Source organism: Epinephelus moara, chromosome 14, assembly GCF_006386435.1.
Source record: "Epinephelus moara isolate mb chromosome 14, YSFRI_EMoa_1.0, whole genome shotgun sequence".
In the NCBI taxonomy this organism is placed as follows: Eukaryota; Metazoa; Chordata; class Actinopteri; order Perciformes; family Serranidae; genus Epinephelus; species Epinephelus moara.
Genome location: NC_065519.1, coordinates 22,067,543 through 22,079,996, shown reverse-complemented (window position 1 = coordinate 22,079,996; position 12,454 = coordinate 22,067,543). Strand labels below are relative to the sequence as shown.

Genomic DNA, 12,454 nt, shown 5'->3' with positions numbered 1-12,454 from the left:
TTGCTGCTACTGTCCACAGACAGTGCTAATGCTGCCAAAACTGAGGACTGACTACAAGTTCAATACAGCTGCGTCGTGTAATAACTCTGTAATACTCTGTTAACTTTATTTCTACAACAGACCTCATTATCTTACCGACTAAACTGCCTTGTCAGCGGAGATATACGAGTTTGGAAGACGCTTCGACGTCGAGATACACTTCCTAAAACTCGTCTTTTAACAGGTTGGCGGCTCATTATTACTTTCTTCTTTTTTTATAATGTGGTTTTTAAGTGGCAGGATATAGAAAGCAGTTTCAGGATGAATATAGTAGTAAATACGTGTGGAAACTTGGCTGAGCTACAACTAAATGCATGTCCCTAAGTCGTCATTAGCGTTACTAACCTCTGTTGAGAGCACTGAGGTCTGGTTGCCTGGCAACCCGTTTACACACATTGGAGGTGGAGTTGTTAGTTGTTACTTTTACACTTTGTGTGTAACATTACGTTTTTATATTAAATGGAAACTCTTTAATATATGTTTTTTTATGACTTAGGAAAATGTATTTAATATTTGTAAATATGAGCTGCTCTTTCTCAAAGACAGAAGTCTCAAACTTGTGATGTCATCAAGCATTAAAAATGGAGCTGCTCCATAGTCAATGAATTGGAGTCTGATGTTTTTGACTCACCAAAGTGTTTTTTACCTAAATGAGCTTTATTCTATTAAGGTTGCAACTGTATGTGATTTTCACAGTATGATAACCATCTTAATAGATATTACGGTTTCACGATGGTATGGTATTACACCAGTACTATAATCATTATGAGTTACAATGACCCTTAAATAAATGAAAACATAGGCCCTACGTTTTTTTGGTTCAACATACACTCTATGTTAATTGAAACTTGAAACATTTTTTTTAATGTACAGTATGTGTAAAAAGTCTGTCAGGCAGTCAAGAGGAAAAGAGTGGTGCCCGGGCAGGTGAGATTCTCCATCCAGTTTCATATATTTTTCAATACCGTAGATAAGCCAATGTATACTGTATCATAACCATTGTTGTAGAATAAAGAGACTCAAAATACATAGGATTGGACATTTGAGGGTTTACCCACGGGAAAGCCAACATGACAATTTATAATGTCTGACAAACAGTATCAGCTGACGCACCAACAGCTTTCTAATACACATTAAAAGGTGTTTCCTGTCACGTAAGCTACTGTTTTCCTGTTAATCAGACAACCAGCTCCGAGAACATCTGCTTCTCCTCACATCACCAAATTTGGCCGGAATCATCCCAGATCATTTAGCTGAAGTCATGTCAGGATGATAAGTAGAGCATTTCCCTGGGTGCTGTCAGTGTCATCTAAAACATCTTTTACAAATCACTGTCTATGGAGCAGCTGCAGACTTTATATGCTATGACCAGGGCTGGAAATTAACTTCCAAAATCTACCAACCACTGAATAGTTTACCATTGTTTTTTGGCTGGTAAGTATAGAAGAATCTAGCAGTTACTTGTATATTTTACCAGCATTTGGCCGGTGGCTAGTGGTAATTACCAACCCTGCCTATGACTTCACAAATTTGAGTTTTAGCACTCTGGTTTTGGAAGAAAGTTTTTCATGCTCTCTTAAATTTTTGGACTGTGTCAGACCATAGGAATAACATGTATGAATTTTGAAAACGGGTGTAGTTCTCCTTTAAAATACAAATACAGAACTGGCGATTTTTAAAAAATGGTTATTAATAAATCATTCCAAGTAAATGATGAATCTTCTACAATTATGTATGCTATGTCGTTAAATTCCAGAAAATATTTAAATATTCCCATTACAATTTTCTACAGAGTACGGTGATGTCTTCAGATGTTCTGTCCAAACCAACACTCTAAAACCCAGAGACATTTAATTAATAATGATACAAATTAAATTAAAATAGTGATAAATGTCCATCACACTTTCCCTGAGACTACGGTTACATATTACATTCAGTTAACAGTCAAGAAAACCATTCACAACAAATAAACCAACCATAGTCACATTAATAAGCTGGAACCAGAGAATTGTTGACAGACTTGAGAAAGTTACATAAATGAACAGTCAGTTATCAAAATCATTGCCAATTGTTTTCTGTCCAACTGCCAATGATTTAGTTGACTAAGCATTTCTGCTTTATTTGAAATGTTGCTGAATAACTGGAGAATGTGAGCTTTGTGAGTAATGTTTATGTAAAGTTATATGTCATTGTGTGTGTGTGTGTGTTTGGATGTAGGGGTAAATGTCTTAAAATGTTATTAATAGTATTGACGGCTCGTTTATGTTTTTTTTCTTCTCCCTGCTTAATTTTGATCATGACACGTCTTTTCACAGATTAACTTTTTATTTACAGGAATAAACAACCTTTCACAGCTTTTATTTGCGTCACAGGTCAGAAGAATATGCCAAAGTTGGAGAAGTTGCTGGAAGATGGGCTCAGATCAGAGTTAATGCTCCAGCAGCAGCTGAAGGCCCTGAGTGAGGCCCTCAGGCAGCAGCTGCAGGAGACAGAGAAGAGACAGAAAGAGGAGCTTGAGAGAAGGATTCATCAGAACTCTCTGCTGTCGATTGATCGAGAATCTGGTGATAGAAATGAACTAAAATATCAGGCCAAGTAGGTTTCCTCAAATTTCTTTTATTTTTTGTCATAATTATAACATTTGTTTTCTTAAAGTTATTTACTGTGTTTGCAGGGATGTGGGAATGAGGAGATCCACCTCTACACCTGTCCTGACCTCAGATAAAGAGACTTTGAACCATCCCAGACAGTCAGAGAGGCTGAAGTTGTCTTCTCCAGCTCTGGTATCCTCAAAACAGAAGAACTGTTCAGTCAGGACTTCCAAACTGATCCCCTCGAGGGCTCAACCATGTGAGCGGTTCTTTTTAACAAAAACAACAGAGATAAGCAAAGAGGAGGAGGCCGAGGCTGAGTGTCGGAGGAAGTTCTCCGCTCTCCCAGTCCCCAGTCATGTCACTCAGCCCCTCTATCAGAAAATGATGGAGCTGAGAGAGAAGGAGAGGAGGCAGGGCCATGAGCAGAGGAGGGACTTCTTGCTCTCCAGTCATAGACCTTTCAGCTTCCAGGAGAGAGAAAGAGAGAAAAGGGAGAAGCTGATAGCAATGTTAAACCAAATCTCACATGATGAGAAAAACAAGATTGCTGCTGTTAGGAAACCTCCTCACAAAGAGGTAAAAGACTCATCAGACTCAGATTTGAAAGGTTGGTATCCTTTTCTGATGGGATGATGCCAAAATCGTTTATGTATCAGGCTGTAAACATGTTTGCTTCCGCTGTGAAGTTAAGCATTTTAACATGGGTTTCTGAGGGGATTGACTTGTTTCTAGAGCCAGCCTCAAGTGGCTTTTCATAGAACTGCAGTTTTTTTGCACTGAGCATTGACTTCACTTTACAGCTTCGGAGGCCGCCCTCTTGGGGAAAACAAAAAGTTTTTTGCGCTTATTACTTACAATGTTTATCAGAGATCAGGAGTGCCATGACACAGCACACATACGTAGATGGTGTCTTGACAGCTGTAGCAACTGATTTTAGCTGAAAATGTCAGTACCTATTATTGATCAGTGCATCAGACTGTACTTCAATCAAGGTCTAACACAGGCAGAATTTGCATAGTTTCTTTCTGTTAATTCAGATCAGACGTTGTCATTTATGCTCGAGGTAGGGAGTTACCACTTATTTTTTATCATGCTGGTAAATTTGAATGAATTACGGTCTCATGGTTTCAGTAAAATGAACTGAACCAAGGTAACCATGTGTAGCATCTCCATACTGACAAAACCCTAAACATTTATATCTCTATGTGCGATCTAAACAGCTAACTAACATTAGCACAAGTGGGTAGTCAACAATCCAGGTTTATACATCCAAAGAACACCTATAAAAATGAACTGCTTGACAACCAGACCGTGCATCTAATTGAGACAGGCCTTTATTTGTCAAAATGTGTAGCTACACAGGGCTAGTAAAAGGGACTGGGCGTTTAATTGGGACCAGGCTTTTAATTAAAGTTTTATGGTATATACTGATTCACAGAATAAAGTATACAGTAGCTCATGTGCTGTTGGAACCTATAAAAATACTTGCTCTATTGCTAAAGACTTCCTGATAAACATAAGACAACATTACAAATACATGTTATTAACTTGTCATATTCCTGAAATTCACTGTTAAATTTGATATGATGTGGTGATAACACAAAGGTGTAACTAACCATGTATCTTGACATTTCCATTTTTAATTCATAGTAACAGTCAGCCTTAATAATACTGAATGAAACAGTGCATGTATAAAGTGCATCTGATATGCTGTATTCAATGACATGACTTCATCTTCTACATCACCTTGTTGTAATTCTGTGCAGATCAGGAGCTTTGCAGACAAGTCTCAACTCAGAAAACAGTGCGACATGAGAATCCCACTGTGTCAGGCAGCCCGAAACTTCGCACTGCCGAGCGCACCAGGAAGGAAAAGCTGGGCTTCCTGGATGAGAGACCCAGTTTCAAGCCAAAAATCATCCATCAGGTTCCTGATTTCAGCAGGCTGCACAAAACTTTGCAGACAGAGGCACTGAAAAAAACACAGAGTAAAGATAGGATAAAGTGTAAGCCCTTCTCTCTGAGGACATCGGCTCTCCCTGCAAGGCGGAGTAGGACGGGCCCTGAAAACTCACAGGTAAAACCTTTCCGTTGTCTGTTTATGAGAATATGTCAAGATGGGTTTTATTGGTTTTAGTTACCTCTCAGAATATGAACTCATTTTCATTTTGAAAGTTATGATTCGTTTATTTTAAATGAATTTCATTAATTTCTTGCCTTCTTATGGAAAGCAAATATTACATCACTAAAATGTATAGGATAATGCCTGTTTTGAAGAGTCAGAGTCTTTCCAGGAATTACAGAAAAAGACATCCAGGCCCAGATGGCTTCACATTTTAGCTTTGCTTTACTGTGTTTGATGCATGGCTCGAGACACATCCACCCACCACTTTGTCAAGTCAATACCCTTTTTTTTAATGCTGGTAGGAAAACACAAGCCTTCCTTAAAGCCTCTAATGTTCTAGATGACAAACAGTGCTCATTCCCTTAATCCTTGCTTGTTTAGAAAGCTCCATATCACTGATATGATCACTGTGATTGCACCAACTGCACAATAAGCGGCCTAGTAAAAACAGATGTTTCCCCTTCAGTTTTTGCCAACTGTGCAAATGCTCTACCATTTATTCCTGTGGTCCCTCAACACTCAGAGTGTTTATTTCAGAAAATGTGACAAAGGATTTTGACCTGGTCAAAGTTGACTTTCTATTCTGTGTGGTTGAGGGTAATTTGTTTGATGGCAAAGGATTTATTGTACGGTTAAGTTCTTGTGTGGCTTATGTGTTATTTTTTGACGCCGTTCAGACCAGTCCCCTCAGTTGTGGAGCCGTAAAGCTATTTAAAATATGTACAGTGGGTCCTCTACAGAGAGGGAATATTCCCCTCCCTTCAAGAGTTGTATTTCAAACCTTCGCCACCTCATAATTTATCAAGTTCAACTCAAACCCAATTTCTACAGCCCCTGATATACAGCCATGTAATATATGTTCACTTCAGTTTCGTCATTTCCAGTAGGAATATCTATTTTTATGAGATTAAACACATTTCACAGGACCATCCCTTTATATGCTTCTAGAAATGAGACTGGAAGGAAGGTTCACATGAGGGCATCACAGAGTAGAAATAATTATAACAGTAATTAAGAATAACAGTAATTTACGCTAATCCGAAGTGGTAGAATGAACTTTGTGATCAGTGAAAGTTAATTCCTGTCTTCCTTTCATGTATTTCCTGGCTCTGCCCAAAATTATCCAGTTACCAGAGATTCATTTTATGAACATGTCTGGCATTTTGGGCAACTTCTTGTGATTTAACTTTATAAAGATGAATTTAGCCTTGTTGCTGATGATGTGGCACGTAAAGAGGTTGCTGTGGATGCCTAGTCACATTTTAGACTGTCACAGGTAATTATACAAAATGTCTTCATAGTTAATAAATGTACAGAGACTAACAGATTTATGCTGTGGAGAACAAACAAAAACATTATTCTGTGACAGTAACATCAAACTGGGTAGTCCTAAAACCAGCGCTTCCCATCAATTCATCGTTATCATTTTGTCTTTTTTCTGTGAATGTTTTTATTTTGTATTTATTGATCTCACAATAATTGTTGATAAACACAAAAACGGAAAATTACGTTGCAGATAAAAAGAAATCCAATATTACTAAGTATCATATAATGAACTACAGGGTTTTTCTACACAGTTTATTCATTTATTGACAGGCAATGTTGGTCTTCTCTATTTCTCCTGCAGTACTTTTACATTTCAAACAAATGACTAGAATAATCCTTTTTCACTTGGCTTTGACCACATGGAATAGAGTTTTTTCTACAAATTGATAAACTACTTCTGCTACTCTGAGTCATGCTATGCTGTATCATCTGACGGAAAAAAACAATATCCGTCACAACTCACTGCTCTGATTTGGCGTGTCTATATAAAAGGACTTTATGCATACATCTGGCTTACATCAGTTTATATACTGATGTAAACATTGCTGGCGCTTTCACTGCGCCCTGTAGGGTTTTATTTTCAAGTTAATTATACATTTTAAAAGTTGATGCAATATGTGGCCAAACAATATATTTGTTTGGATTTCAGCTAACAAAAATGTTAACTGTTTTTTCCCCCTTCATTTACAGGTACCAAAAATAAGCAATCTCAGCAGAAGCAAGTCACTTGGGGCCTTAACATCACTGTCTGCGGACACTCTCCCCACATACATCACAGATGCTGCGAGGAAGCGCTGCGTGGCCATCAGGTGATTATTTTGGCATGACTTTGGAACTCAGATGGCAGATTTTTTTTGTCATCCTTAAAGTTTCTACACACAAAATAGTTATAGGAATACCTCAGTTACTTATGCCTTGTTCCCATACATTTGTGAAGAAAACTGTTTTCTCATGCCTCAGCAGTAAATGAGGTCCGCATTTAACAACAGCAAAACTTTATCAAAGCATCCGCTTACAAACTCTCACACAACTGGTGCAGTATGATCCATGTCTCATTTATCCAGACGTATCCTGAGTACTTCCAAACACATGCATTTTTGCTAAAACCATACTATTTAAAACACTTTAGCATGCAAGTGGCGCAGCTGGGCAAGCACATGCATTTGAGCTCTGCTTGTGCATTCTGTTTAGTTGCCCAGGTGCACTCCTTGTCTGTGCATGAGACTGTTTATGCGGAAGTGTTTAAAATAGTACGGTTTTAGCAAAAATGCGTGTGGCTGGGAAATACTGAAGTGCCTTATACTGCACGAGTTGTGTGGGAGTTTGTAGACGGATGTTTTGATGCAGTTTTTCTGTTGTCAAACGCAGTCACCCTTTACTTTAATGTTTGAAAAATGGTTGCCGTTTTTGGATTTGTTGTTCACTGTTGAGACATGCGAGAAAAACAAAGTTTTCTTCACAAATTCAAGGTAACACAGGGCAAGTAATTTAAATAATGATCCTTTTGTGAAGTATTCCTTTTATTCCTCTGACATGCAGAGTATTTTCACCTCCACAGAAAGTCAATGGAGATCAGGGACAGTAAGAATCAAGAGAGTGCCGACTGGTTGAGAAAATATCAAATGAGGTCCCAGGCCATGAAGAAGACAGTCACACTCCATGCGAAGCTGCTGGACCCACATAGCAGCTTGAAAGAAGTCTATAATGACAAACTACAGAACCATCGGTGAGCGCTGGTCAAGTGAAGCCGTTCATTCTCCAATTTTGCAACCTTTGCGACTCACATCACAACAACCACACACGCCTGCCGCAGTAGCTCAAACTATAATCTTCTCTTACATGAAGGGAGGCTGACCAACAAAGGATGAGGGAGTACATGAGGGAGTTACGGAGTATGAAGGCACGAGTTAGCGAACGCCCTTATTTGTTCGAACAGGTGAAACAGGTGAGTGACGTAATAAGCTGAGAAGATTACATCACATTGTAAATGTCATGGCCCTCCAGCATAACTTTGAGTTTTTATCCTGGCAGAGAAATGCAAAGGCTCATGCAGAGCAGACGTACAGGAACAAGCTGAAGAAAGCCGGCTTAGAGGAGCAGTTTGTTGAGGAAAATGGAGAAGCAGTTGAAGGAACATCAGCATCATCCAGATCTGAGGAGGATATAGACGAGAACCGCAGCACTGAGAATGACATTCCCAGCAGGTATGCGGAGTGAGAATTTATAGTAAGGTTTGTTCATCCACTATGTAATACCACTATGTCCGGTAAAATTATGAATAGCACTGGAGCTGCAGAGCCAAGGACTTCATGTGGTTTGGTCATGTTGCATTACATAATTTTCTGAGCTTGCCCTGCAGTCTTTAGTGAAGAAAGACAAATACTGTAGCCAAGTAAAAGTTCAATGTAATTACAATATAGCCATTTTCTAACCCAACATGTCTGATTTAGGGAAGAAAATGTAGACGACGGGGAGAAAATTGAAGATGTGGAAGAGAAGAGCGTGAAGTCCAAAGGGGAAGAAATGCCATGATCAAAAAGGTTCAGGCGGCACAGAGTTTTTTATGGCCTCTCCGCTAGAAAACAACACTGTCCTCAAAAATGATTCATGTCACGGCTAACTATCCGCACAGAGCATTTGATAGTTTAAGATGTGCAACTATAAATTATGAAATGATAAAACATCTGGACTTCACAATCACAAATGTTAGGGATAACAACTGGAAGAAAATACAACTTTATAGAACTGTATATGTTAATAAGAAATTATTTTTTCATAAGCTTTCAGTATATATGTCTATGATCTGCATCATGTATCATGCAGATTGTGAAAATGAAAATTTAAAAAGCTGCTTTTCGTTTTATGACAACAGTTTGCTAAGAATTATGAAGACTGTAATTTAGAGGATGATGAACACTTGGTTACCAGAATGAACAGTTTAAAAACAAAATGGGAACACCAGTTGAGACCACCGTGTCTGCAACATTAATTTGTGTTTTACCCACTCTAAATCAAGAATATTCTGATAATTATAAAAAATTATAATGCTTTTACCATGAGAAATTGTGTCTGTTTTTGCCCCTTGTTGTTTTTTCTTAGCCTAGTTTAAAACATGGAATAAATGTATATTCTTTAATTTGATAGGTCCCATAAGGACACCAAGCGTCTGCCATGGGATGGTTGGGTTAAAGTTCCTAGTTATTTCCACAGCCACACTGCCACCTAAATAAACAGCCCTCTCTGTGTGTCTGTATTCACAGAGACCAGTTCAGTGGTCACTCCTAGCCTATAGACCCACATCAAATACACTTGTACACTGCCCTCCACTGTGAACTTGTGCTTAGACAGCTGACTGCCAGGAATTTTAGAAATAATTTTTACTAACAAACCACATGGGAATGTCTGAATATGTATATAATCATAATTAAAATGTAGTCAAGGAGACCAGGGCATACCATATGGTTAACTTATGTAGGCCACTGTGTCATGCATTAAGGCTACTTAAGGCAAAGTTTGCATGAGTTAAATTATGTAAGTTGTCCTGAGGTAACACTAGTGAATTCTTAGTTGAAAGTCTGTTTGCTGTTTGTTGTTTGTTGTTGAAGAGTCCAATATGATACATACAATTACAATATAATTCTGTCGTTCTGCCAGGAATAGTCGACTGTAACAGTATTCACTCTGACTGTGTCGGTATTAAAATAAGCATATGGTTAGTTTTATACAATTAAACTATAGTTGGTAACTTTTATGAAAATAACTGAGTCATATTTGCTGAAACTGTCATTATATTCTAAAAGAAGTACGTGAGACAGTCTGCAAAAAAATCACCCTTCCTTCTCTTCCTACTGCATCTAATGACAATCGTTAAGAGTCTGCTGCAGTGCACCGTGTTACCTCTCCGTGACAGCTTACCAGCTCCGAACCGTAGTTTGGAACACGCTGGCTTATCAACATTAAATTAGCTGGTAACTCGCTTCTAGCTTCTGTAGAAGGAAGTAGGAAGGATGGCGAGTCGCTTAAGTGCTGTTCACCAACAACAGCTTTATTGAAGACTTCACCACAAAACAAGAAACATGGCCTTCTCATGAGGTCTAACGGTAGCCTTGAGCTTATCTAGACACTTATTTCGACTGCTATCATCACTATTTGTAGCATGCATCTTCACCATAACATCCTGAGGGAGCTGCTTCCCTCCATATACACCATGAAGTAGTCACCCTCACAGGTTACTCACTCAGGCCACCACCCTTAAAGGGCAAAATCGGTGAGCCGCTAACAACCGACAACTTATCAGAGTCGAGGAGTCTCTAACACAGCTGTGAAACATCTCAATCACTGCTCATGAACTGCGATCAAACTGATAAACTAGTGTTGATCAAATATGAATCAAGACTCTGTTACTGCATTGCCTATTTGTCACCTAAAGTAACATATTTTAGTGTACTGTTTAACTGTATAATGAGAAAGTTTGTGAACCGGCACCCATAGTCGACCAAAGTACCAAGCACCGCCCACCAGCCAGACCAACTTCCTCATTTTTATAGCTTAACAGTACACTGATAATGTTTCTGAAAACATTTGAAGTGAGAAATAGGCAATGCAGTAACAAAATCATGATCCATATTTGATCAGCACTGCTTGGTTTGATAGTTCAACCTCAGTTCACACAGCGATTAACACGATTGACAGCTGCATTAGAGACCCCTTCACTCTTATTGGTTGTTTACTTACATATATGGTAAGGCCATTAGAAGCGCTACAAGGCAATAGAGTGGGCAGAGGAATATGATTATCTGTCTCATTTAGTGCTGTGTGAATGTAGTGACAGCTTCAGCAAATATTAAAAAAGTTTACCAACTACAGCTATAAGCCTAGATGTTGCCACACAGTAGTTAGAGATGTAATAAATAATCCCAGAGTCCCTTTCTTGAGATCTCAAACATCACATGATAAAGCTTCCAGGGCTCCATCCTGTCAGGTTGTCATGGGAACAGTTTTATCCCTCCCCACTCTGCCTTGTAGTCCCTCAGGAGAACGCTGCGCACCTCTGATTCCCCCACTGCACAGCCGAAAACAAAACCAATCTCTCTCACCCTGTTAGACAATATCCGAGTGAGACGCCTGCTGTGACATCTATTTAAACCAACCGTAGTGCCTCCGATGTGTGTGAAAGCTGAGAGAGGCAACAAACACATCTCATTTAGATTAATGAGAGGCTGAGCGCTTGGCCACCAAATGTTATGATCACGCTGTTTGAGGAGTGGCTCTACTTAGCAGATGAACAATATAATTTCGCCAAGGTGGTACGTTCAGGTCTTTTATTATTCCAGCCGCTGCAAGATATAAAAATTCCCACACATTTAATTCTGTAAATGCAGGGGTTGCAAATGTGGGCAGCTGAGGACACACCCTAGAATAGATAATACAGGCCTCAAATGGACTTCACTGTCACAATGTTAGCCAAGTCCTCGCCTCACATTTTCCTTGTCTGCTTTTTTTTTTCTTTCCCTGCCATGCACCAACTCTCCTGGCATTTCAGCTTCTGCCACTCCCACCTGCCCTGATATAACCCCTGTGTTCCCACCATCCTCCATCACCTGACCTCCCCCCACCCACCTGTTCCCTCTTCCCCATCAGCCCAGTAGCTTATATACCGGCCCGCTTCCATTCATCCCCTGCCAGGTTATCTATTGTGCTTCCTTGTGCAGCCATTTTCCCCTCCTGCCTGCCTGCCTGAGTTTAGCCTGACACAACCCCTGTGCTTCCTTTCTGGACCTCGGCTCTCTAGCCAGATCACTGGCAAAGTTCGCCTTGAGTGAACTTGAACTTTTTATTTTATAGGCCTGGTCTCAGAGTTGTGCTTTTCGAGTTCAGACCTATTTTTACAGAGACTTTACATTCAGCTGCTGTAAACATCTGCATTTCACTGCATGAAGTGCTTCTGCTCAAGCTATTTTGTTGTTCATCTTAATTTCTTTTTTAAAAAAGGAGAAAGTCGGGGCACCCAGCATCTCAGTGGGTGGAGCGGGCTTCCCATGTACAAAGGCAATGTCCTTGCTGCAGGCTCGATTCCAGCCTGCAGCCCCTTGCAGCATGTCATCCCTGCTCTCTCTCCCTCCTTCCCCCCTAAAACTGTCCTATCATTTAAAGGCAAAAGCCCAAAAAATAATCTTTAATAAAAGGAAAAATCTGGAGTGCATGGAAGTTCAAACAAGCGTGACGAAGGTGCTCTTTGGTTGGGAAAACAGAAGGAGCAAGGCACTCCTCTGGCAAAAAGTTAAAATGCCTTTAATCAGGTTTTCTATTTATATACTTAAAACAAACACAATGCTGGTATATGCTGAGATAGAACTGAGATACAACCCAC

The 12,454-nt window shown here is 39.5% G+C and overlaps 1 protein-coding gene across 2 annotated transcripts; it reads left to right on the top strand.

Moving 5' to 3' along the window:
• The first annotated feature begins 92 nt into the window (after positions 1-92).
• On the top strand, positions 93-9,154 carry fam161b (FAM161 centrosomal protein B). Of its 2 annotated transcripts, none has more exons than XM_050062224.1 (9): positions 93-223; positions 2,412-2,634; positions 2,714-2,889; positions 4,400-4,710; positions 6,775-6,893; positions 7,643-7,810; positions 7,930-8,029; positions 8,116-8,288; positions 8,535-9,154. In XM_050062224.1, the coding sequence occupies exons 2-9, from the start codon at positions 2,423-2,425 to the stop codon at positions 8,614-8,616; spliced, it is 1,341 nt and encodes a 446-aa protein (XP_049918181.1). In that variant the 5' UTR covers positions 93-223; positions 2,412-2,422; the 3' UTR covers positions 8,617-9,154. The 2 variants fall into 2 exon arrangements, with proteins under 2 accessions (XP_049918181.1, XP_049918180.1); XM_050062223.1 differs by having other exon boundaries at positions 2,714-3,240.
• Positions 9,155-12,454: the final 3,300 nt, after the last annotated feature.

What these genes read in the sequence shown, in the direction of transcription:
- fam161b (XM_050062223.1), top strand. Translation starts at nt 2,423, where the DNA reads ATGCCAAAGTTGGAGAAGTTGCTGGAAGATGGGCTCAGATCAGAGTTA. An exon ending in TGTTCGAACAGGTGAAACAG is followed by an intron (nt 8,030 to 8,115) that starts GTGAGTGACGTA and finishes TTATCCTGGCAG; the next exon opens with AGAAATGCAAAGGCTCATGC. An exon ending in GAGAATGACATTCCCAGCAG is followed by an intron (nt 8,289 to 8,534) that starts GTATGCGGAGTG and finishes TGTCTGATTTAG; the next exon opens with GGAAGAAAATGTAGACGACG.